General features: G+C 43.5%; 1 protein-coding gene across 3 annotated transcripts; it reads right to left on the minus strand.

Moving 5' to 3' along the window:
* Positions 1-695: 695 nt before the first annotated feature.
* Positions 696-25,145, minus strand: USP16 (ubiquitin specific peptidase 16). Of its 3 annotated transcripts, none has more exons than XM_087818497.1 (18): positions 25,069-25,145; positions 22,414-22,515; positions 21,495-21,673; positions 18,256-18,359; positions 17,197-17,300; positions 16,132-16,316; positions 15,542-15,637; positions 14,885-15,015; positions 14,506-14,593; positions 13,246-13,324; positions 11,843-11,934; positions 11,442-11,498; positions 10,386-10,562; positions 8,470-9,133; positions 4,850-4,944; positions 3,947-4,033; positions 1,172-1,328; positions 696-1,070 (listed from the first exon to the last, which is right to left on the minus strand). In XM_087818497.1, the coding sequence occupies exons 2-18, from the start codon at positions 22,472-22,474 to the stop codon at positions 946-948; spliced, it is 2,481 nt and encodes an 826-aa protein (XP_087674623.1). In that variant the 5' UTR covers positions 22,475-22,515; positions 25,069-25,145; the 3' UTR covers positions 696-945. The 3 variants fall into 3 exon arrangements, with proteins under 3 accessions (XP_087674623.1, XP_087674624.1, XP_016071980.1); XM_087818498.1 differs by lacking the exon at positions 25,069-25,145 and adding an exon at positions 24,255-24,656; XM_016216494.2 differs by lacking the exon at positions 25,069-25,145 and having other exon boundaries at positions 16,132-16,313; positions 22,414-24,116.
* Between the last annotated feature and the right edge of the window lie 388 nt (positions 25,146-25,533).

Genomic DNA, 25,533 nt, shown 5'->3' on the forward strand with positions numbered 1-25,533 from the left:
AGTAACTTGTTTCATTAGCAGTGAATGGTTGAATGGCTGATTTGATAAACTGAAAATACACCACCTTACGTTTACAAATTAAGTTCGTTTTTCATAAAGGACATCTTATTTTCCCGTAAGATGGGTAACAGTTCACTAGTTTTATGGGACGTGCTATCTTGTGTTGGGTGACACTTCAGTGTTATGTTGTTTCTGGTATTCCAGAGGAATTCTGGAAGCACTATGGCTGACTGGGCCCCAGATAAGCTCGACCTCTGTAAAAAGTGACCTTTCTTCTGTGAGTGCATAGCAAAGGGTTCACTGTACATCAAAGAAATCTGGGTAGACAAACTTACCGGCTGCTCGCTAACAGGCTCTCACAGTTGCATTTAACTCAGAAACGCTGGCTGGTAAAGGGATACTGGATGGACAGCTTGTGGGTTCCCTCTGGCTCGCTGGCATCAAGGGGACCTGGTGCCAAGTTAGTTCCACAAGTGTGGCCTTGGGCCAGCTAACTGCATAGAGCAGAGGTAGCCTGCACCCAGCTGTGCACACCGTGGTGTCAGAATTAGACGCACGTTTCTGTCAGTTACCACTGCCAGTAACAAACAACTGTGCGCATAAAATTAACCCAGGTGCGGTCAGGTGTCCTTAGTCAAGTGTTACCTTGTGGGGTAAGTCAACACAACTTAGTTTTTTCTAAGTAATAAAACAAGTTTTGGGGGTAAGTCAGTTTATTGATGTGCTGTAGGCACCACAGACATGTTACCAGGACTTGGTTCAGAATCTTTCCAGAACCTGGAAGCAGGAAGGAAAACTATGACAGGACAACATGTGGTCACTCAGCAGGTGTCCTCCCGCCAGCACTTCAATACACATGATTTCTTCTGGCACGGACTTAATTTATAGTGAACATGATCTAGTCTGTCTGTACTTGTTTATTATTATTACAGCTGTTATAAAAACTTAGAGTATTCTCTCATAAAAGAGGAGGTACGCTTGGGAGCTCAGGACTTTAGCTGTAGGCACAGCTTGCACGTGGGTATCGCTGATGTGAAACCACTGCCCTTTGGTGGATTCCACGTCACAGTCTGTCGAGGAAATGGGAAATCAGTGTAAATGGAAAGTTCAAGTCCCATTACTTTTGGGGTTGCCACATACATGCCAAGGACCAGGACTCTGTAGGGCTCACCTTGTGGGACGTCCCCGCGGAGAACAAGATCCGATAGGTGCCTGTTTGCCACTCTCGCCTTGGCGTAGGCCGTGTAGTGCCCAGACCGCATGGTGCCGCTGTGCTCCACAGCCCCGTACAGGGAGTACAGCACCCTGCGGCTTCCTTCAGCAACACTCTTCAGAAATAAAACAGGACTTGGGCGTTAGTTCTCCCACTGACACAGGAAACGTGGGCAAGACAGTTTTCCTCTACGCAGGGGTCATCCATGAGTCTGAAGGTGGCTTCCTCCCTATCTTTCTCCACTTGAGTCCAGTCCCACTATTACAAAGTGGCCATTGCCGTCTCCCAGAGGCCACCTGACAGAATCCATTTCCTGGCCCAGAAACTTAATAACCTGCCCAAGTCTCTTCCGGAGTGTCAGGGTCAGATAATTCCAGAGACCTCAACCCCTCTCATCCTGTGTCCTGCCTCAAATGGAAGTTAATCCTTTAATAGCAAGAGGACAGCCCTTGGGTCCTACCAAAAATCACTGGTTACATTTCAACACCCCACCTCCCACCCCCTTGGATTCAATGAGGGGCACTCCACCTCTGGAGCCTCAGTCCCTGTTTAGAGTGGCGGTGGCTCCTCAGACCTGCACATTCCAGGGCTGGATGGACATGGACAGGCCTCTGACTGGGGCCGCTGTGAACCACTGCACTTGTCAAGTTCTGAACGGCATCCCTGCCATGTCTGGGCCTCTTTTGGCCTCATTCCTGGAAAAATCTGTATCTTCGAGATTCAAAATGTAATAGAACAGTGGCACTGGGGTTTCCCGAGAGCTTATTAGAAATGCAGAAGCTCCGACTCCGCCCCATGTGGCCTAGTGATTCGCACGTGGCTCACAGGCACATTACAGCTAGTGAACTTAGGTGGGGTGGGCCATGAGTATTGCAAATAACTTCCCACCCACAGCAGCGTCACCACCACATCCAGTACATCACAGAGACCCCAGACAGCTGCCCTTGCTAGGAAACAGAATCACATACCATGTGGACTGGTAAGTTCATGACTTTGTCAGGCAGGTCCTTGGTGTGCCTATATAATCTTGTCACTTGTCCTTGGATGTCCTTCACAGAAACTGGCCCCTCCTCCCCAGCCCCTTGTCTTGACAGCTGACCTCACTTCCCACTGCAGGAAACTGAGCAAAACCTAACCTACACTGCATGATGCCTGTCGTCCCTGTTCAGAGATGACACTCGAAATTGTGTGTCCTCACCCTGGCCCTTCCTACCTCTCCTAGGGTCAAGTACCTTGACCTTTCTATCTTCAACTTCTGGACTTTCCTATTGGCCTCCAAACCTACTTAAGTCTCCCAGACTTTTTTTTTTTTTTTTTTTAAAAGTTCACGGATCTGCCATTCCTCATTTTCACAAAGCCTCTTACGTATCTACCTGCTTTATCCCCAGTACCTCCTGTCTCCACCCACTGAAGTTACCAGCACATCTTGAAAAATTTAACGTGACCTCTATAGTGTCTATAACTCTTTTCCAGTCTTTCCCTCAATGAGGACATGGGCCCTTTCCTTGAAACCTGAACACGGGGCACTGGCATTTTAGGCAAAAGCTGGATTCCTGATGCCATCTTCCGACTACTAGCAAAAGTGGCCATGAACGTATTAATTACAACTCGTGACCCACCAGCTCTGAAATAGGCTTCTCGGAAATTTTCAGACTGGGAAGAAGGGGATTTCTGTCATTTCAAGTTTCGTAGGTGAAGACTTTGGATACGTTTAAACTGACACACTTCACACTAGAAACAGGACAGCACTGCAGTGTTTCTGACTCTAGACTGTCTGCCTGGAGATGGCTGAATGCCAGGGTTCTGCATTTGCCTCTCCCAGCTTTGACTACCACCTGGGACTGACAGCCAGACCCTTACCTGCAGCCCCAGCAGCCACTCTGCTCTCTCCCAGAGACATGTCCATCTAAACAGTCTGAAAATCCATGTGTCCGAAACTGAACTCTATCCTTTCTTTGCCTGCCCTTTGTTTCCCACCTCGACTTACGGAATTCCCTCTGCCCACATGCCCAGTCATTCAACCAGTCCTCAGAATCACGCTCAACCCCTTTCTGGGTCACCCTCGGCATCCACAGAAAGGACTCTGCCTTATCTTCGAGGCCAATTGACTACAGTCCGGTTAGAATTCTCCTGCCCTAGTTTAAACTCATCATCCATGGACTAAACTCACAACAGCCTCCCAGCTGGTTCCCCTGCCTCCAGCACTACACACCTAATATAAAAAAGCCCAGGTTCCTCCAAAACCATATCCCTAGCTCAGCTCTCAGGCTCATCTCCCCATGCTCCCCAGACCTCAAACTGTGAGCTCCAGAGCTGTGTGCCCCCCCTCCCCTGCCACTCCTCACGGCTACTCTCCACTCCCACCAGCACCTGCTCTTTTAGTGCTGGCTGAGTCACCTCTACTTCACAGAGCCTCCCCGGAACCACCCTGCTCTGTGCATCAACCTTAACACTCTGCCACGTTCAACAGACTGTCCATTAATATATCTGCTCACCTTTAGCTTTGTGCCCTCAGGTCCCAAGACAACGTCTGCCACATTAATGGGGGTTTAAAAAAATGCTGAACTGAAATAACAGAGCTAACGTAGACCTTAAAAGTATAAAGGCACAGAAATCAAAGGTCCACTCTACTCAGAAATGCCTATCAACTTCACACTTAGGCGAGTTGCTGTTGTATTTTGTTAAGATGATTTCTCCTTAAAGGATTTTCCCCAAAACACCACTTTTACCTACCTTACATTTAGTGGTACAAAAAGGAGCCAAATCTAGGATTTCCGGGAATTTTATGTGTTTGTTAATTTTGCGTAGGTTAAAACCAGCCTGAAAAAGAGAAGTGATAGATCCAAGTTCTCTTCCTGTAGAAGCTGTACATGGTCAGTAAACTGCAGCCCACTACGCTGCCCAAACACAACATCCCACCCTTGTTCTTTCCTGACCGCTAGACTGATTGTGAGCTGATCTGTTTTGCTGCATGCACCCCATAGACTCACCACAAAAGCTGCTCCTGTGAGGAAACTCGCAACATTTCTGCTTTGGCCACTGAGAAAAGCCACATTAGACCTGAGGTTCTGATGCTTAAAACTGAGCAGAATACTCTCTGAAGCACTCAGTCTCCACTCTGACCAAGCGCATCGTTCCCAGACCCGCCCCATTAGACACGACCCTAGCACCCTTAGGAGGGAAAACATTCTGAAGGCACTCTGGGAATTTGGAAGTGAATTAGAAAATGTACTGCGTATAGCAAGAGTCTTCCAGAAGAGAAGGAGTCACGAAAATGGTGAAAATCCAATGATTTTTTTATCAAATAAGGTACCACAGCACTGAATTTCCCAAGTGGGACATGTAACTAGAAAACTGGCTTTTTTTTTTAACCTAAAATTAAGGTTGGAGTCAGATGCTAATATTACTAAAAAGAGCATGAATTCTAGTAAAACTGAGAATTGTGCCTAAATTTCTCCTCCACCTTGATACGCATCTTTTATCAAAACTTTGGTCTGATCAATATATTTTTACTTTCATAATTCTTTGAAGTTAGAATTAAGAAATAACAGAAAACCAAAGAAACAGTGTATTGAGACATGACAGATAAAGCAGCTGTTCCATGTTTTAAAAAAATTTTAGGTAAACAACAGGTACCTGCTGAAACCGCTTCAAGTGAAGGGTGAGAACAGGAGGAGCACGAGAAATCAACATCTGCTTTCTGGCATCAGTGTAAACAGGTTTCTGCTCACCTGCAAGAAAAAATGTAGCAGTGTGGAAATAGTTTACAATTCCAAAGCATTCGGTCTGCTATAAATCATTTCAGACATCATGAACTTTCTTAAAAGGACCAGGTTACATAGTTTAGGCTTTGTGGACCAGGAGGTCAAATAAAGGATATTTTTGTAGGCATTTATACATAAGATGATAACATGCACAAATTTTACTGATGAAATTCAAAATATAACAATAAAGTATGATTGAGTCTATGAAGAAAATAATAATTACTTTTGGAGAGAGAACAACTGGGGTTCAAAATTAGTGTTGCCTACCATAAAATTTTCAAATATTTATGTAAAAAAAAAAATTTTTAGCCCAGAGACCACACAAGAACAGGTGCAGGCCACTCTGGGCCAGAGGACTGTAGTTTGTTGACACCTGCTCTAAACAGAACTGCTATGAAATCAGCATAATTTACTTTGTTGACATGTAAATACACGAAAAGCTTGACTTTAAAATTAGTTTCAGGAGAGAAACAAGATGGTAGCGTAGGTAGTAGCTGTACCTGCTGCCTCCCACAACCACATTACAACTAAAACACAGAACCACCATCACTCAGAACCTCCTGAAATCTATCTGAACAGAAGCCCTACAACCAGGGAACTGAAGAAGCACTGAGAGCCGTAGGAGGAGCAGAGATGAGGCAGATCAGGGCTGAATCGTGGAGATTTGGCCACGGGCCCACACTCAGTGCCGTGGTTTAAACCAGGGAGGGAATCTTGGCAGGGGAGGTTTCCTGGAGGAGTGAGGGGGGACAACCCCACAACAGGACCCCCAGCCAAGGGCTCCAGGGCCAGGAAGAGAAGTCCTCACAATTTCGGGCTGTAAAAACCAGGGAGGACTGTTGCTGAGGGATGCGGAAGCTGCAGGAGCCCCAGGCTTTCCTCTTAAAGGGCCCATGCACGGACTCACTTGGATGCGCTTCCTCTGAGCCCCAGCACTGGGCAGCAGCTTCAAAGGAACCTGGGACATTTGAGGAGGAAGTAAATTGACTGAAATCTGGGCAAGAGGTGGAGGGGCAGCTTTCTCCCCGGCAGAAGAGCTGGCAGAAGCCATTGCTCCTTTAGCCAGTCCTCCCCACAGAGCCAGCAGGCAGGTGCCATATTTGCATCTCCAGCACCTGACTCAACATCTTTGGCCCCGCCCGCTGATTCTCAGACCCCGCCCCTCCCTTCCTGCAAGCTCATTCAAGTAATTTCCAGTGGCTTTTCTATGCAAGTGGCCTACTGAGCCTCATGTTTAGAACTTTCCTAAAATCTCTGAAACAAGCAGCTGGCCTCATGCCCCATACGGCTTGATAAGTGGCCCAAGGCCTGGTACTAGTGGCAGCCTGCGTTGGTTCATGGCCTGGCTTCTCCTGGGCAATGCCAAGTACAGCACAAGTAACAGCCAACTACAGTTTGCTGTGTAGCTCATGCTGGGTGGCCCTGGGCAAGGTTCTGGCACAGGCTGACTTTGCACCTCCTGGGAGGCCCCAGAGACAGTGCACCTGGTGGTCAGACTCGGCCACACTGGATTACAGCCCTACCACATCCAAGAGTGACACACACACAAGGGGCGCACTTGGTGAACACCAAAGCTCCACTGAAGTAAATCCTGCTCCATAGGGGTGTCTCCAGCACAGCAGCTCTTTGGCTGTAGTTGCAGCTGGTCCTCACAGCTGACTGGCCTGGGGATCAATTCCTCCCAGTGATGCCAACAGCAACCAAGGCTCAACTACAAAAGGACAGTGCACACAGCCCACACAGGGGAGCACCTAGAAGGCCCAGCTAAAGTGACTGGGGAGGCTGAGCCATTGGACCCTACAGGACACCTACTACACAAAGCCACTCTACAAACTCCAGGAAACGTAGCAGCTCTACCTAATACATAGAAACAAACACCTGGAAGCAGCCAAAATGTGGAGGCAAAGGAACATGCCACAAAGAAAAGAACAGAAGAAATCTCCGGAAAAGGAACTAAACGAAATAGAACCAGGCAAACTACTACTAGATACAGAATTCAGAATTACGGCTATAAGGATGCTCAAGGATCTTAGACTATTACGAAAGCAAGTGAGACCATCGATGACATAATGAAGTACCAACTTGAAATGAAGGCTACATGAACTGAAATGAAGAATAATTTACAGGGAATCAACAGTAGAGTAGAGGACAATGAGAATCAAATCAGCTATTTGGAACACGAGGAAGCAAAACACACCCAACCAGAAGAGCAAAATGAAAAAAGAATCCAGGTATATGAAGATAGTATAAGGAGTCTCTGGGATAACCTAAAGAGACCCAACATTCATGTTATTGGGGTGCCAGAAGGAGAGGAAAGAGAGCAAGAAATTGAAAACCTATTTGAAAAAATGACAGAAACCTTCCCCTACCTGGGAAAAGAAATAGACTTACAAGTCCAGGAAGCACAGAGTGTCTCAAACAAGAGGAACCCAAGGAGGCCCACAGCAAGACACATCATAATTAAAATGCCAAAGGTTAAAGACAGAGGATCTTAAAAGCAGCAAGAGAAAAGCAATTAGTTACCTACAAGGGAGCTCCCATAAGACTGTCAGCTGATTTCTCAACAGAAACCTTGCAGGCCAGAAGGGAGTGGAAAGAAATATTCAAAATGATGAAAAACATGGAACTACAACCAAGATTGCTCTACCCAGCAAAGCTACCATTTAGAACTGAAGGTCAGGTAAAGAGCTTCTCAGACAAGGAATAGCTAAAGGAGTTCACCACCAAGTTGAAGCATCTTGTTTAAAAAGAATCTAATGAACAAAAGAACCTGACAATCTAAATAGATCCAGAGACACTGATGCATGCAATAGGTGATCATATTTCAGAGGAAAGAGGGAAGGGGGGCGGAGGGTGGGAAGAGATTAACCAAAGAAGTTATATGCGTAACCCATAGACATGGACAATAATGGGGTGAAGGCCTGGGGAGGGGGTGGGAGCAAGGTGGAGGGGGTCAATTGGGGGGAAAAATGGGACAGCTGTAATACTTTCAATAAAGATAAGTTAAAAAAATAAAAATTAGTTTCAATTCTATCTAGCAAGAGTCCGTGGGCATCCACGGTCCCTGGCCCACTCTCTGCCCTCAAGCTCCTGCTCCATTTGGGGGAAACTAAGAAAGCCTTGCTCCCAGGACCTCACACTGGGCATGCCCCTTTAGTACCCGATGAGTCAAAGTGTGGCTTCCTGGGAGCAAAGGAGGTGAGGGCCATCCCAACGCTGGCGGGAAACTGAGGAAGTGAAGCAGCCGCCACTACCTGTCAGGGTCCTGCTGTGACCACGCCAGTGGGACAATTTACCCACAGGGAAGAGTCCAAGGGCAAACCTGGGAAGCTACTCCAGTTAATGGTCGGCTTACCCATCCTATTAGTATATTTATGTGGATGGGGGGCCGTATGATGCCATCCAGGTCCTGACACAGAACAGGAGTGCCCCACTGGAGCCATGCAGAATGTGCCTGAAGACTAATTTTACTGTCTGTGAGGGACCCAGTACCTTTTAGATTTGCCTTTGGTGCACTACACTGCCTCCGGGTGCACACTTCACAGAGCAGTTTGTTTGCATCTCGGAGTTTCTCGTTCTGGGTGAACTGGTATAAGCAGTGCTGGATGGAACACTCATCTGCACTGGAAGCGTCCCTGTTGGCAAGAGTACAGAAAGCAGTTTCTGGGTCTTGGTTCACAAACTCATACACCTTGGTCCTGGGAGCAGGGCTGCCATTCAGAATCTCGAGATGTATGTCGTCAGGGTGAAGAGCAGCATCCAAGTGCAGGTTTCTGAAACCCCTGGAAATATCTGCTTCTCCACTGCCCCCTTCGTCCAGGAAGGCACCGTTTAAATCCCCAGGACAGTTGGTGGGAGATGATGACAAAACCTCCAGCTCACTATCCACGCTGGGACTTTTCATGTCCACGTCCTCAGCAGATTTCTGACTGACAGTTACACTTTCTGTCATTTCCTCTTGGCCATTCAAGTCTTTCTGATTAACACAATATTCTTTATTTGCAACTTCCTCTTGTGAGATGTGGTCGGATTTAATGTCCACTTCTCCCTGAACTGACATTTCAACCTCACGTTCATCATCTTCAGGGGGGTCAAAGGTGCAGATCTCATTTAAATGAAGAACTTTTCCTTGAATTTTTTGTTGCCTTCGCTGGTTCTGTGTAAAAAGCATAAAACTTTTTTTTTTAACCGAGAGAGAGGAAGAGAAAGAGCATGCAAGGTTACCGCATCAGGTTCTCTTGCTTATTAATCAAAAATAAAAAAGTTAATTTGGGAGAGTTCATTCCCAGAATTGACCCTAAAAGTTTCTTTACTATCAGGAATCAAATAAATCATGAAGAGTTGTTCTTTAAGTGAAAGCAGGACCAAATCTTAAAAAAATTTTCCCACTGGGGTGAATAAAACTGTGCAGGGCGTTTTCCTAAGAGGAAGAGTCTAGACTGAGGAGAGACTGCTATACCCTGTAGTGATTGACTACACACAACTCAGGTCAAAGTCTCACTGTGGAGATAGAACGAGTATAGGGCTGCAGTGGACAGAGGGATGGAGGAAAACATTCCGGGAAACAAACAGCCCCAAATCAGGGAAGCAGCAAGGATGTCTCGTGTACAGAGGACGGTAAAGGACTGACTGCGTGCGGCCCGTTCCTGAGTTGAGGGAAAAGGCGTTTCACCAAGAGTCCTGCCTAAAGACGGGTGGACCTCTGACTGTCGCTAAGGACAGGCCTGTGAGGCTAACACGAACAGCACAGGCTGCAGGGCAGCACCCAGGACACACACGTTCTCCAACATGCTTCAGTAAAAATACACCTGAATGAAAATGGATCCAGCTGATGTTATAGAACTGTACCCCTGAAACCTATGTGATTTTATTAAGCAATTTCACCCCAATAAATTCAATTAGAAAAAAGAAAAATGGGGAGAGAACATAAATGAATACTTTAAAGGAAACATAAGTGACTGTTAAGTATAAAGAGATGCTTATTCACTGATATTGAAATAAGTGGAAAGTCAGCTGCTCTAAGGTTCTTTTTCCATCACCCAAAGGGCAGAAGCCTGGAGGTCTGTGTGCTGTTGAGGACAAGGAGAACCAGCATGAGCCCCGTGCACTGCTGGGACTGTGCTGCATGTGACTGTGTCTTTAGTTTGAATGTCAATAAATGACTCAAAAGTGTTAAAAATTAACTAGGACTTTCCTCAAGCCACCGGCTGCGCAGGATGAAGCAAGAAGCACCACCTCTGCTTCGTGTCTCTGGAGGGCATTTCCAGGGGAGAACCTTGGACTAGCTGCTTCTGTGGTCACAGGGAAAGCGCTGCCCATAAAATGAGATGCATCTAATGCATATCTGACCCCACACCCCGCATCCCACACTCCAGGTAGAGGAGTGTGGGGGTCTCCTTCTCCCTCACCTTGGCCTGCTTCCTGGCCTGCTTCTTGGCCTTCTTCTGCAGGTGCTTGCTCGCACCCAATGGGGCGTCGTTTCTCTCCTTTACGTAACTGTCATCATCCTTGTCTTCCTCGCTGTCTTTATCCTCACTTTCCACTGTCTTTTTCAGATGTTTATCATTTATACTTTTCTTACCACTCTTAATATATGGAAAGAAAATGGGCCAAAAATAAAATTACAAATTCTACTATTTGGTGACGAGACGTTACATTACCTAAGTATTTTTCTACGTCTATTTTACACTAATTTATTTTCCATAATGTTTGAAAATATATCCAGGACAAAATTTGTTCATCTCAAATACTAAACAGCAACCTGCATACACTGACAAAACAAGCAAACCAGCAGTAAGAAAGTGACTCCACAGGCAACTGTAACAGAAGGAACGTGATAAACTGTTTCAGACACGTGCTGTGACCCTTCTGCTCACAAGTGATTTACATGTCCCAGTAGAGGCATTTCTGTTAATTCATTCCTTCTAAATGACAGTTTTGGGGAAAGAGAAAATAAAATTTGGTAAGACTTTAATCACTAAGTAACAGTGATTAAAGGGACCCCTAATTCATATTAAGTTGAATATGATTTATCTTAAATTCATAACATGTTCTCTTTTTTCCTACTTCTACTACAAACCAGATCAATATGGCTTAAAACTGAGATAGTCTCAACATTGATGAACTTATGACTGGAAGGGATTTGTGGTTAGTCTTAAATAATGAAAGTAAACAGTAACTTTTAATGTGAAAATACATATAAAGTAATTAACTATAATTAAGTCCCTACATATAAACATATAATTCCGTTAACTATAAAGAAGTCCAAACACACGTTACTCTTTTTTGTAAAAAAGGTATTTACCTCTTTTTTGTTCAACTATTTAAAATTCTTCTCTCTCAAATAATCTAAGAAAAATTCTCCATGGGTTAGTAATGTACCAACTTGGAAAAGGTGACAGGGCTCCCCCATAAAATCTAACAGAAAAAGATCTACTTAAATAAAATGAACTCAATAGTCTTACCTGATCATCTAAAACTGGTAGGGACAAGTCAAGGAAAGACTCATGAACCAAGGAGACCTTAACCAACCAAAAAAGAAAATGTGAAAGGAAGGAAAAGTTCATTGTAAACATTATATAGTAAGATCATGGGGGGAAGGAGGGGAGGGCATTGTTAAGCTTTAAAATACAGGCTAAAGAAAATAAATGGAAAACACAGCACTGAGAACTCCGGGTTAGGGAAGCAAAGCAACACATTAACTAACTTCTTCCACTATCATGAGTGCTCACAGTTCCAGCAGAGAACTGTGCATGTTTGGGTGGTTCCACAAAGAACAGCTTGTGCAGCTAGACCTCTCTGTCCTGAAAGCAACAACTGGCAGACTGTGTCTTCACAGTGTGTCCACCCGCAGGACCGTGCTTACCGTTCTACATTCATCGCACATGATCGTGCTTGTCAGCTCCCCACCAAAGATGCGGTCCACGAAACTGGGCACCGATTTCTTCTTCTCATAATCTGTGAGGGGAAAGTGTATCAGTCACACTTATAAAACCAACCGAATAAGCCAAAACTACTTACCTAATTTCTCTAATCCTAAAATTTTACCTATAATTTCCTATCTCAGACTTGTCTTTCTCTATTCATAATTACCATAATTTTATTTTTATGCTATAGTCAGCATCATATACTGCACTTGTGAGCATGACAGAATTTCACACTATCACATCTTATGAGAAAGAGAAAATTCCTACCAAGATCTAGTCAGTGCAAAATGAACTGTGGTCAGGGAGACTTTCTGTATCGCTATCTACACCAGTGACAAGAGCAGACGGCGAGCTGCCTGATTCTCTAGCTCCCTTCCAGCTCTGACATGCTCACATTCGGCAGCAAATGGGAGGCAATGCATGTCACCTGCTTTGTGAACTCTAAGACTGAACTCCACTTAAAATCAAAGCAAAAAAAAAACAAGCAAAACCCTTCAGGAAAATGTTTCGGATAAAATTCTCCTTTTATTTTCCTATGTTCCAGAACTAATCTTGATACATTTAGTGTAAGGTGACATAATTTTACTACCTGGTCCCCCTTTTCTAAATACATGAAATGTGTATGCTTTATTCAAATAACATGTCAATTTATACAGAAACACATTTTATGACAGACAGCGACAACAAGAGAGATTCCCTCTGTTAACTGGCCAGGCCCTAAAGGGCACCACAGAGGTAAAGAGTTGCTATGTGTTGATTCTATATTGTGGTTTACAATATAGTAGCCACTAGTCACTTGTGGCCATTTAAATTAAATTAATAAAAATTAAACAAAAATTAAAATGTAGCTCATCAGTTGCACCAATCCCACTTCAAGGACTCAAGAGCCAACAGTGGCCAGTGGCTACTGCAGCAGACAGAGGAGACAGGGAAGACTTCCACCCTCACAGAGAGACCCACCAAGCAGACTGATGCCAAATCTCTAAATGCCACACCAGTAAGAGAGAAGTTGGCTCCATAATTAATAAACAGCTACTGACATATCACGCAGGCAAGTGTACTCCACTTATCACTGCTACTGAGAAGTCTAAGCTTTTTAAAAATAAAATTGCAATGTCATCTTAGCTCTATCTTTGTAAATTTCACTATACTACTGCATAAAAAGAATACACCGGAAGTTAAATTTTTCTAAAACACCCATCTTTGAAGTACTGAGCAATTTTGACACATCAGCGGTGATAAAGAGAAACTATGTGTTAATAACTGTGCATGTGCAGGCATGCGTCCCCTAAGGTACAGAGGGAGTCAGCTACAGTGGTTAGTTCAGAAAGTTGGACATTACCTTTAACTTTATTTTTTAGTTCTTCATCCAATTTTTCAGTAGAATTACCAAATGCTTTAAGAATTCCTTTACTCACTCTCTAAAAGTAATAAAATGAATATATGCATACTATTAAATTTAAAATTTTATAGTTATTTTCCTTAGAAAATATGTGATCAAGTCAAGAAAGTGATCAAGAATTAGCTCCCCAAACTTACTGAGTAAAAATATTTCTAAAATCACATTTTCAAAATCAAGGAGCTAAAAGGAATTATACTTATAAAACCACTAACCCATGAATAAAGGCACTATCTTATCATTTCAAGATTTTAACCTACTCAAGCCAAAGCTTTTCAGAACATGCCCATCTCCTGTGGAGAGACCACTGGACTATCACATCCTAGAGGCAGGATGGTTCGAGGGGAGCTACAGGGAAAGACTCCAGCACGGACAGCCCAGCTCCACCACCTCAGGGGACCTTGAGCCAGGCGCTGAAGCTTCCAACAGCCTAGCTCCAGAGTCTAGGAGCAAGGGATTGGTGACAGCATCTACCTTGCAGAATGGCTGTGAAGACTGAGTATGGTCATTCATATAAAATGCTAAGAACAGTGCTTGACATAAAATAAGAGCAAAATCATCACTACATTGTCACTATTGTGAATTGTATTCACATCCCCAAACACATTACTTTTCATCCTGGCAATTAACAAAAACTTCAAAACGCAAAAAAATGTCTCCTGACTCATACACCATGAGTGACTGATATACAGTAAGTCCTCACTTAACGTTGTCAGTAGGTTCTGTGACTTTAAGCAAAACGACATATAATGAAACCAGTTTCACCACTGGCTAATTGATATAAAAGAGATTTAAGTCCTAAGGCCTCTCATTAATGTTATAACAAAACAACATGGGATGAAACGACGTCATTATTCGAGGACCACAGTGCTTCCCAGATTTGAAAGGCTGTGCGGAGTCACACTTAGAATCAAAGTGAGGGCGCTGTGGCTGGGAACTACCTCTCCAGGTACCTGGACAACAGAACTGAGGACGATGATGCTGGAACGTCATGCAAAACAGAGCATCATGAGGAGGATCCTAATTCTCTTTGTTCACTCTAATCACTAAAACATACTGGCTGAAAAGGCTGGTGTAGAAAAATTTTTTTCAACCCAGTGGCTTCAATAACTAGTTTTCACTGCTTTAATGCCCCATAAGATATCAAGTGACAGGGAGTTAATGAGAAGAAATTATAAAATACACCGGTCAAAATGTGCTAACTTGGTGTTCTTCTGCTCTCATCCCATCCAATAAGTAACGAAGCAGCTCCTGGCTGTCTTGCTGCTGATAGCCTTTAAAGCGCACTGCTCTGTAGAAGAGAGAAAAAGAAAAGCAATGATGAGTCTACTAAAATAGACTTTTCATGAAATCTTAGGATCATATCCCAAATCATGAAGTGTTCTCCTTTCTCAAAATTTCTGTTTAGTTCAATAACACCCTTGGCAGGTTTCATTTTCACATAAAGTACATGTTCTTTAATCCAAATGAAGCAGATGATGCTTTAATGTATGTACTGGGTTGGCTCTAGTGCTATGAATTTTCACAGAATTTCTCAGCCTCTGACCGAGGCACTGAAGGCACAGTCAACACGGATACTCACTTCTTACAGACCTGGGAAAAGAGTTCCTTAGGTGTCACGATTCCCTTTTTGGTCTCCTGCATCTCAATGAGAAACTGGCTCATGGCCAAAGTAAGAGGGCCTGGAGGCTCAAGGTTGATTTCCAAGGGCTCCTGAATATGGGAACAAAAAATACCTTCTTTATTCCAATTCTGGAATCACTGATTTTAGCAAGGTGTAACTGGTCAACCTATACTGTCAAAGTGTCTCATAGGGCTGACCGTTTAAAAGCTCACAATGCACATCAAAAGATCACAGACTGCTTTATGAAGAGTTCAGTTCTACTGTTTAAGTTTTAGATTATCAGGAAGTTATATTACCTAAGAAGCAAAAGACCTAACACAAAAGGTAAGGTAAAATCAATTTTGCTACACGTATGTATGCCTAGGACTTCACAAATATCCACAACATCCCCAAGAAGGAAGCCAACACAAGGGCACAGCAAAACAGGCAAATAAATAGCAAATAAATGTGAAGGCCCCTTATATTTTGTTAGTCTGAAAATCTTTAAGTTGGCAGCCTAACCTTAAAACAAAACAAAAAAGGTGAAAATGAGCATCAATGCTTTAAAATAGCTTAAAACTATGGGTAGTCACAGAGGAAAATTACTGATTATAAAGAAAATTTTACAGTACATACTGTTAGTGCCAAGTCAGGTGGTTCAATTTTTACAACGGTTCCAGACATTTTTACTTCTTTTAGTAGTTCTCTAAGCACTGGTGTTTGGGACAAATTCTGGAATGCAGGATGGAAAAGGAAGGTTACCTGAAGATAAATCAATCCATTCTCTCAAAACAGAAAGTCACTACCAACACTGCAGCCTTGATTGTCTATCTGGGAAACAGAGCAATGGATGCTCTTCCCCCCACTCTCTTTGGCTCATCAAGACTTCAGTTCCCAGCACACCCAGCACCTGGGAAGGGCGTTCCCACCACCCAGCACCCATGGTTCTCTCGCCACCACGTATACACTTGTCATGAGGGGTCTGTTCCCGCACTGGGTTAGCTATGCTCCCCCACCAATGGCAAGTTCTATGAGGGCAGGGGTCACGTCTGTTTTGAACCCTAATGCACCCTTCAGCACAGTGTTTTACTGACATGCAAAGTAAGCATTTCCCTAGTTTTCTTTGAAAACATAAGAATAAACTACTTAGGGGGGAAAAACTTAACACTGTAAATAACAAACATGGAGACACTAGATTTTTATAGGAGGAAAATTAACATGGGCACCTGCAAGACTGCATTGAAGAAACACGTGTTTCCCAGATTACTGAGTCCTTTCACAGTTATTTGGGAAGTAAAATTCATGGGAGTTTCTTTGGCCGTGTTTTCCGTTTTTTCTCTCTCTTGTTCATTTTTACTCTCCTTTTCTAATTTTTTATTTTCAAGTTCAATGTTACCGTTATCTTTTGCTGCTTTAGAAAAAAAAAAAAGGAAGAAGAAAAAGCGATTTAGCAGAACCTGTAACAGCCATACCAGAGGCAGTCAACCTGGGACAGAGGACGGGCACCTATGAATTTTATCTAAGATCGTTACTTTCCACCTGCTTGACTTTAAATGTTTTCTAATAAATAGAAGTAAACTACCATTAAAAGAGAAAATCCAATACATAAAAAATATTCAAAACTGATATGAGCATTAATTAGTCTGACAAATAAAACCAAACAGGATATGCTTTTCAGCATAACCCCCCGTTTGCACAAAAGTTTTCTACAAATGAGCAAACCTTACCTTGTAAAACTCGATACAGAGCAATCAAGTAAAAAGTGTGGACAGGAAATAAATGTTAGTGAATTCCAAGATCAGAGGCGTATCCTGGTTAGGGACAAACAATTCTGACTCTGCCAAAGATACTTCTGTGATTGTAAAAATCTGAACAAGATTAAAGCTAAGGATGTGTACCAACCCAATTAATGTAATTATGTGTAAAAAACTGAGAAGCACCTGGCCTTCTGAAGGACTTACAAGTACTTTACTTTTAGTTCAGTCTAAAGCAGGTCTGCCTTAAGCCCCTGTGCAGGGCATGGGAACAGGGTGTGACTGCCCATCACTTAATCCAGACTCTTCATCACATCTGACTAGATTTTTTCTCAGCTTCCCTTCTAATTCTAACATCTTAGAATTATCTATATTTTCAGTTTTACATCCTTAAGTGAAAAATAGTTTCATAGTTTTAAATCAACCATAATTAATGTTATTCAGCTATATGCAATGCTGGGCAGCACAGTAAATTAATCTAATACCAGCAGATAGATAAGTCAACGCTATAGTAAGAAGAAACAAAGTTTTTTTTACCTGATTCTGGAGTTGTCACATGGGCTTGTTTCCTAACATAATCAACCACCTGACCCAGTCGGTTTGCGCTACAGTACTGGACCTCCTCATCACATAGGTAACACCTGTGTCCAAAGACCACAGAGAAGAGTGACAAACTGACAACCAAAAAGGGGACAAAATGATCCCTGGAATCCATGGTGTGTATCCATCAAATTATTCTACTAGAGAAAATGGAAATAAATCTTGTGTTTTCTTAGAGAAGACTGTCCATATGAACCCTGCTTTGCTACTGATAAGATTAGCCCAAATTATGACTACATGTAAATACTGTGGAAAACACCCCAAACACTGTACTGAAATGGCTACTTATAACATTAAAGTCAAACGTTTTCTCTATGCATATTTCAAAGTACAAACCTACATCATCAGAATTAACAAATTTTGTAAATGACATATAATGTTCAGTGCACTGCTGTGTAAATGGGTTTTAAAGATGTGAAAATTTGTTTTAATGTTGTTAAAATACAGGAAATACACATACCAGCCTGACATTTACTGTCATGCAAATTCATTGCCAAAGTTTTGCTATACTGGAATGTGCTCTTAGTGTCCCAATTTTTTTTAAATGTTTTTAAAAAATATATCTTTATTGATTTCAGAGAAAGGAAGGGAGAGGGAGAGAGAGAGAGAAACATCAATGATGAGAGTCACTGATGGCTGCCTCCGAGCATGTGCTCTGACTAGGAATTGAACCGCGATCTCCTGGATCATAGGTCAGTGCTCAACCACTGAACCATGCAGGCCAGGCGGTGTCCTAATTTTTAAACTAAAAACAACCTACCATACGCTTTACAGTATCACAAGCAACAGAAAGGTTGAAGGCTAAGTCTCCTACATACAGTTTTTGTGCTTGTAGAATTCTAAGCAAAAGCTTCTCATATCACCACATTCTCTAGCCTTCTGAAAGTGGTGGATTTAAACAAATACCAAAACTTTAACTTCCTTGCTTCTCTAATACCTCTGTTCTCCAATATCTGAAATAATCTCTAGTCTGTGGGCATGGAAGTTGAAACTCACCATACACTCCAGTTGTCCAAACTAAGAACCAGACAATGGGGTTCGGATCTTGGTGTCAGATAGTGCTTCAAAGCGTGCTGCTCCTGGGAGTTCCTGCTGCAGCCCTAGAGAAACATCATCATCAGTTGTAAGGCCAGAGAGAATTCATAATCTATAATGAACATGGAAGAGGCTCAAGAAATTCTGCCCTTCCTACAATTTTGAAAATACAACGTAAGCCTCTAGAGAGTCTAGTGTTGTGAAAACTTAGGTATGCAGACAACCATGTACTAGGAGTCCTCTTTCTCTCCAACCTGCCCTTTCCAGTCCCAAACAAACTGTGCTAATGCAGCCATTCACTAGGTCTAATTTGGACTTTGTATCGGCTTCCTAAATAGTATTTTGCTAACTTCAACCTCTCTGTTCATACATATTTTTTCAGTTTAATCTTCTTAAAGCAAAGATGTTTATATACTCAATTCAAAAATTATAAATTGCTCTTAAAATCCTAGTCCACAAACCTGATACCTTCTGACCCGAATCTACCTCTCCAGGGTTAAGTCCAGTCACTCTCCTGTTCATGCACCATCTACCGGCTGACACAGTCAGCACCTTCACATCAACCCCATTTTGTTCCTGTGATTCCTTCTGTCCTGGGACCCTTTACCGATGCTGCCACTGAGCATGCCCCACCCTGTCTTCAGGATCTTGCACCAAGGCTGCCTCCTCAGGAGAATTATGCTTATCCTCCCAAGGAAAGCCCTTTATGTTCTTCTAATAAATGCTCTCCACCAAATATGGTGTAGTTCCTGGTGGCATTCCTGATTTTCTACCTTATATTAAAGTTGTTAAAGCTTATAACCATTCTCCCCTGAGCTGTAAATCCCGAAGGCACAAAAAATGAGTTAATCTTTCTATTATTAAAAATATCTAGCAAATGGAAGGTGGATAAGCATTAATTGAAAAATGAGAGGTTTTTTACCTACAAGATCTAGTCTTATTTGTAAAAGAACACGATGAGTTTCTTGCCTGCAGCTGGTTGAATCTCTGCTAAGAAATACATCTGGACTGAGCATGTGACTGGACCAGGCCAGTCCCTCAGACTGCACTAAAGTAGCAAGTCCTGTTTCCAGTGCAGCTAAAACTATACCTTGGAGGGAAATATTTGTCAGTGGGTTCTAATCCTTTAACTATGATATGAAACACTACTGATTTATCACACTCAACACTGAATTCTAAAATGAATTAAATTTGATATTTTCAGAATTATAAAATCACTGGAGATTAGCTGAAACGTAAGAATGAAATGAGTTGTCTTAGGACAGCAGTTGAGGATCACCTGCTATCAATGCAAAAGATAACTGCAGTGGAACAAAAGGTAACAGTTAATACTGACACTAGGAATTTAAAAGGTGGCAAAATAAATAAAATGGAGAGTAAGAAATGTATTCTGGAAAACGTGAAGTATGAAAATATACTCAGGCTCACCCTACGCATTTAAGAGGGTTAATGAAAACCTTTCAAATGCAAATGAGTAAATGTGTTCTTTGCTAACAATTTTTTAAAAATTGCCCATGATGAGACATCACTATTCACCTATCAGAACGGCTAAAAAACAAAAAACAACCCCCCAAAAAAACCTGTGGCGATACTAAATGCTGTGAGGACGCAGAGAAAGTGTACCACTCACACACTGCTGGCAGGAACATAAAATGGCACAGCCACCCTGGAAAAAAATTGTCACATGACCCAGCCACTGCACTCCTGAACATTTTTCCCAGAAAAATGAAATATTAAATTCACATAAATACTTGTACACAAATGTTCATAGCAGCCTTATTCATGACTGCCAAAAAAGGGATCAGCCCAGACGTCCTGCAAAAGCTGAACAGTTAAACAGCGATACAACTGTACCACGAAATACTACTCAGCAATAAAGGAGAACAGACTCTATACACAAAACCTGGATGAATCTTTGGTGATTAAGTGAAAAAAACAATCACAAAATGTTGTATACTGTATGGTTCCATTTATATAACATTTTTTAAATGACAAATTTTTAGAAATGGAGAACAGATTAGTGGTTGCCGGGGGCTGAGGGAAGGGACAGCAGGAGGGAAGTGGGTGTGGTTATAAAAGGGCAACAGAGAGATCCAAGTGGTGTTGGAACCAGTCAGCATCTGAACTGTGGTGGTGGATATAGAAGTTTGTGTGTGTCTCTCTCTCCCCCCAAAACTAGTAAAACTTGGGAAATCTGATTAAGACCGATGGATAGTATAAATGTTAATATACTGGTTATAATATTATATTAGTTTTGTTAAAATGTTACCACTGGGAGAAACTGGGCAAAGTGTACAGAGATGTCTCTACATTATTTCTTATAAGCATGTGAGTCTATAATTATCTCAATAAAATCGAATGAGTCCGGCGTTTGAGCATGGACGTGTGATCCAGGAGATTGGGGTTTGACTCCTGCTTAGGACACATGCCTGGGTGTGGGCTCGATCCCCAGTAGGGGGCGAGCAAGAGGCAGGTGATCAGTGACTCATCACTGATGTTTCTATCTCTCTCTCTTCCTCTCACTTCCTCTCTCTGAAATCAATAAAGACACATTTAAAAAAAATAAAAATGAAAAAAAGATATCTGCCTCATCGTCAAGCTTTATGACAGGACTGGCTGGCAGCCCAATTTCCTAACATATAACCCTAACTTGCCACCACTAAGGATGACTAAGACACCCTGACCTCTAGTGTCATGGCATACCTGTGAGCTGTTCTGCCACCCAGATATCCCCACCTGCAAGACCAAGGTACTCCTCTCAGCTGCCAGGAATGTGGCCTGCAAACAGCTCACAGCTGTCTGTCCAACCCCAGGAATTATCTTCACAGAAAGGGAGCCGCCTTGGCTAAGTGTAGCCCCCTCACCCTGGCCTACCCCCCAGGGGCAGCCCACATCCAAGGACTGGTCTGTGCACAAGTACCGGGGCCATGGCTCACCCTGAAATCAACTGAGGCCCTGCAGCTCTACCTTTGCTCTCCCTCTGCCTAACCCAGCTTCCCTCACAATTTTCCTGGTGAAAACACAGAACACACCCCAAGAAACCACCTAAGTCTCACAAACCTCAGTCTCAGCACCTGTGCCCCAGGGAACACGATCTGTGCTAGCTGGCATCCCACTCACCATCCTGTCCTTAGGTAACACCCCCTAAAACTAGTTCATAGAGTTTATAAAATCCCACATTGATCAAAACGTAAGCATACCTGGTGGCCACATCTCAGACACAGCCACACTGAGGGGTTTTCTTCCGTTTCTTCTTCAGATTTATCTTTTACTTTATTGTCTGTCTTACAGTCTTGGCAAATATTCCATTCCACATTCACCAAAGCCTTTTTCAAACTACCTTGTTCCAGTCCTTTTCTAATGTGTCTGCACACAGGTTCTATTAAAACAAATAATACAGGAGCATGGGATAAGACACAACTTCCTTCAGGGAATCTCAAAGCTTACCCTGCATTTGAAGATCAAAGGTGAATTTACCGTGTACAAAAATTGTTAGATAATCTAAAAGTTTAATTTTGTTTGGTATTTGAATATGAGTTGATTATGTGAGAGATTTTATACAAATCTGAAATTTTACTTTTTTTGGTAGTCCTAAGTATAACAACGCCCCCCCCAAATTCTCTTCAGTTAATTGAACTATTTCCTTTAATTAAAGCCTTTTAACATATTTGTTAATCTCTTTATTTTTAAATGTTTGTAAAGAGGGTCTTTCATTCAGTCAGCAGGCCCATTGCTGAGGCAGGTGCCAGAGAACCTGAAGGGACTGAGCCTCAGCTCTTCTGGTTCAGAAGCTTACTGTTCTGGCAGGAGAGGCAGAACAGTAAGTACATGCATAGGTATCCCTAAAGCATCTGACAGCAGTGCAACAGAAAATACGCTCATCAAAGTTTCACAGCTACAGGTAGCACAGTCACGAAATACACTCCCACCGTCCTTCTCATCAACAGAATAATCATGCCATTAGTTTGTTGAAGACTATTAAATGGCATGTACTAGATATAAACATTAAGTTGGAATGCAAATTACAGAATTCTATACACTTTGATCCCATTTTTACACATTAAAATGTCTATTTAGGGATGTAAACGTCACTTTAAAGGTTCAATTGGTGAAATATACCTAAAGATTCAGAAGAATCATCAACTGGAACAATTTTTCCCTTTGTCCGTTTCTTCCCCATGTTCACATTTCATGGATTACTTCCTGACACAAAACAACAATCTAGAAAACATGATAAAGTCAGCTTGATAAAAAAAAGTCTGTTTATACTTCTGAGACACTATAATATATAAAGACCATTCATCTATGTCATGTAGTTTTCAATGTAGCTCTGAAGTAGAGAGAATATCATCACACTTGTTTTATAGCTTAAGAAACTGATTCTTAGTAAGGTTAAGAGGTTTTCAATAAATGAAAAGGTCATGAGAGAACGTAGGTCTTCTTATAAAGCCCTGAAGAGTCCTAGCAACTGACACAATTCGGGACTCCACTCCTCACTACATACATGTGGAATGCTGATGGCATGCAGATAATTTCCTTCCCATCTAAGCTAACTTTCTTAGCTCTGTAGTCTATGCAAATTAAATTGACAATTTCTCTAACAAAAATTATAAATAATTCTGAAAACAAACTATTAAAGGGAGTTAGAAAATTTGCAAAATAACTTCAAGGCCAAATACAAAAAATGATACACTGTTCTGCATTTTCCACACCAGGATTTCCTATATGAATATTATCTGATAATTGACTGTAACTGCATTGTCAATTATCCACATTATAATATCCGTTTGGGACACTATGACAAACCTAGCTGCATGTCAGATGTGCTCTTTAGTCAACAATTCAAAATATGAAAGTGCTGAAAGTACACACAGGTCTACCTAATTTTAAACAATAGTAATGATCTTGAAAAGTTGTACTTAACATACATTACAATAACTTAATGTCAAAATCACTTAAATGTCTATAATAGTTACTTGACCTGGGATGCTTACTAAATTCTGATTACATTAGTGGAAAGTAAGACTTGGAACATGTTTTAAAAACACTTCCCAATTAATTCTGCTACTTAGCTGTCACCCTGTCTTAGAGTCTTACAAAGTATTCTGCTTTTAGCTCTTAATGGGTTAGTGTAATTAAAGGTAATTCAAAAGGTCTGTATGAGAAATTAGTGTCACATCAAGTAACTGTTAACCTTTCCAAAGATAATCTAAAATGTAACAAGTTTCCAGATTTACAAAGTAAATGAATAAGCTAACAACAGAAGAATACAAAGTATATAGGTATATATAATACAAGGTGTATCTTATGTACTTTTTTTGCCCTAAAGGTAACATTTAACATATCTTATCTAGAATTGTAGACTTTAGGGGGAAAAACAGCGCTCAAGTTCTTGCCTCCAAACTCCGTCTAACCTGTGCTGCATTCTGGCACCAGATACACCCTCCAACGATGCCATTTCCATCACATCACTCTCTTGATTGACAGCATTTAACAGTTTTCCAGTCTACACTCCTGAGCCTTGCACTCATGGTTCTTTATAAATTGTCCCCAATGCTCTGCCAATCCTGACTCTCATTACTTCTCAAAAAGAACCAGTGAAGTTTAATTATATGGTACTTTTGACCTTCAAAGCCCTTTCATACGCATCAGCTCATTTGCTTTTCACAATAACCCCTCACATGGAGCATTTCACCAAAGGAGGAAACTCAAAAAAAGGATGATGAAAGATCCCAGGGTGAAAGAGATGGAGCGAAAGGCCAGGTCTTTCTCTCCCATTTCCACTCCCAAACACCTCGCCTCTGATCGCTCGCTGGGATGTCTTGAACCTGGGCACGTAACTTCTCTACCTGGAATCTAAAGCTCTAAGAGGAAGCGGTTTTAGGCATTGCTTCTGAATTGCTTGTAGCATTAAAATACTGTTAGTAGGTCCTCAAGAAATACTTCTTGCATGGAAATACCTGAAAAAGGATGCCTACAAGGTGCAAAGGTAGGTACATGAGAATGAACCAAGTTCCCCTGGAAGAGGAAAGGGTGGAGAATGCAGAGCTCGCGGATCTGGTGTGAGAGCGGCAGCAGCCCGACTCCAAGGGAAACTTGGAGACGCACGGTGACTGCTGCTGGGCGGGACAGCGGGGGTGGCGTCAGTGCAGCGGAAAGAGCCCCAATAAACCTCTGACAACTAGTAAGGGCATCTAATGAGTCGCGAGAAGCGAGCACTGCGGGCACCGTCAGCTGTGACACATCAATAAGCGTTAAGTTCTCAGGCGAGTCCTCAGACGACAATTAGCTCCTCGGCGACGCGACTCCGCGCCGGGCTCCACACAACGTCAACGGAAGTGGGCGTGCGGCGCCCACCGGCCCAGCTCCCGCCCCGTCGGCCGGCCGGGCTCCCTCGCCCGCCGGGTCCATCGAGAACGAAGCGTCCGGCAGACTGTCAGCAGGTCCTGACCGCGGCGCCGAGTCTGGGGTAGATCTGTCCCACCCGGGCGCGCAGGGTCGACCGGGGGCCGGCCCGCTCCGCTCCCCTTGCGCGCCGGCCCGATCCCCGCAACCGCCCGCCACCCTCCGTGCCCGCGGGGCCCGCCGGGGCGAGAGAGGCGCCAGCCCGCCACTCGTTGGCCGGCGCCTGGAGGTGACAGGACGGGGAGCCAGAGAGGCCGCGAGCCGCGCCTAGAGCGAGGGCCGCCGAGCAGAGAGGGGTCGGGCAGGAAACTCGCGCCCCGGGCCCCAGGAGGCCGCGCGGAGGCCACGCGAGTCAGGGGACCGACTCACCCACGGCGCCGGCGCCCATCTCTACGCCCCCTGGGCCTCGGAACAGCCCGGTCTGTCCGCCTCCTCGTGACCAATAAAAGGCGACGGAGCGGAAGCCAGAGCGGCCGCCAGAAAGCAGCACTTCCGGTGCACGGCATTGTGGGAAGCGGCTAAGGCCCAGGTGCTGCGAGCGGACGCCATCTGCGCCTGCGCGCCGCTCGCGCCGGAAGTGCAGACAGCGCAGCGCCGCGGGGTCGGTCGGGCGGGTGTTGGGAGACAAGGCCCGGCGGCGCCGAGGGAGTGTCCGCGCCGGGTGAGGCCGCGCGCTGCTCCCGGCCCGTGAGAGTGGGGCGGCGGCGGCGCAGTGTGCGGGCCCCCGATGGCGCCTCAGTCGCATGCAGGGCGTCGGCAGCGCGGGAAGAGGGCCCTGGGACTCGCGCGGTCCCGCTGCCGCCCCGTGCACTCTGACCCCGAGACGCGGCCCGC

The sequence above is a fragment of the Miniopterus natalensis genome, chromosome 6 (genome assembly GCF_054644295.1).
Source record: "Miniopterus natalensis isolate mMinNat1 chromosome 6, mMinNat1.hap1, whole genome shotgun sequence".
NCBI lineage: Eukaryota > Metazoa > Chordata > Mammalia > Chiroptera > Miniopteridae > Miniopterus > Miniopterus natalensis.

What these genes read in the sequence shown, in the direction of transcription:
- USP16 (XM_087818497.1), bottom strand. Translation starts at nt 22,474, where the DNA reads ATGGGGAAGAAACGGACAAAGGGAAAAATTGTTCCAGTTGATGATTCT. An exon ending in GTCTGAGATGTGGCCACCAG is followed by an intron (nt 18,360 to 21,494) that starts GTATGCTTACGT and finishes ATGTTTCTCTAG; the next exon opens with GGCTGCAGCAGGAACTCCCA. An exon ending in ACTTGAAGCGGTTTCAGCAG is followed by an intron (nt 4,034 to 4,849) that starts GTACCTGTTGTT and finishes TCTCTTTTTCAG; the next exon opens with GCTGGTTTTAACCTACGCAA.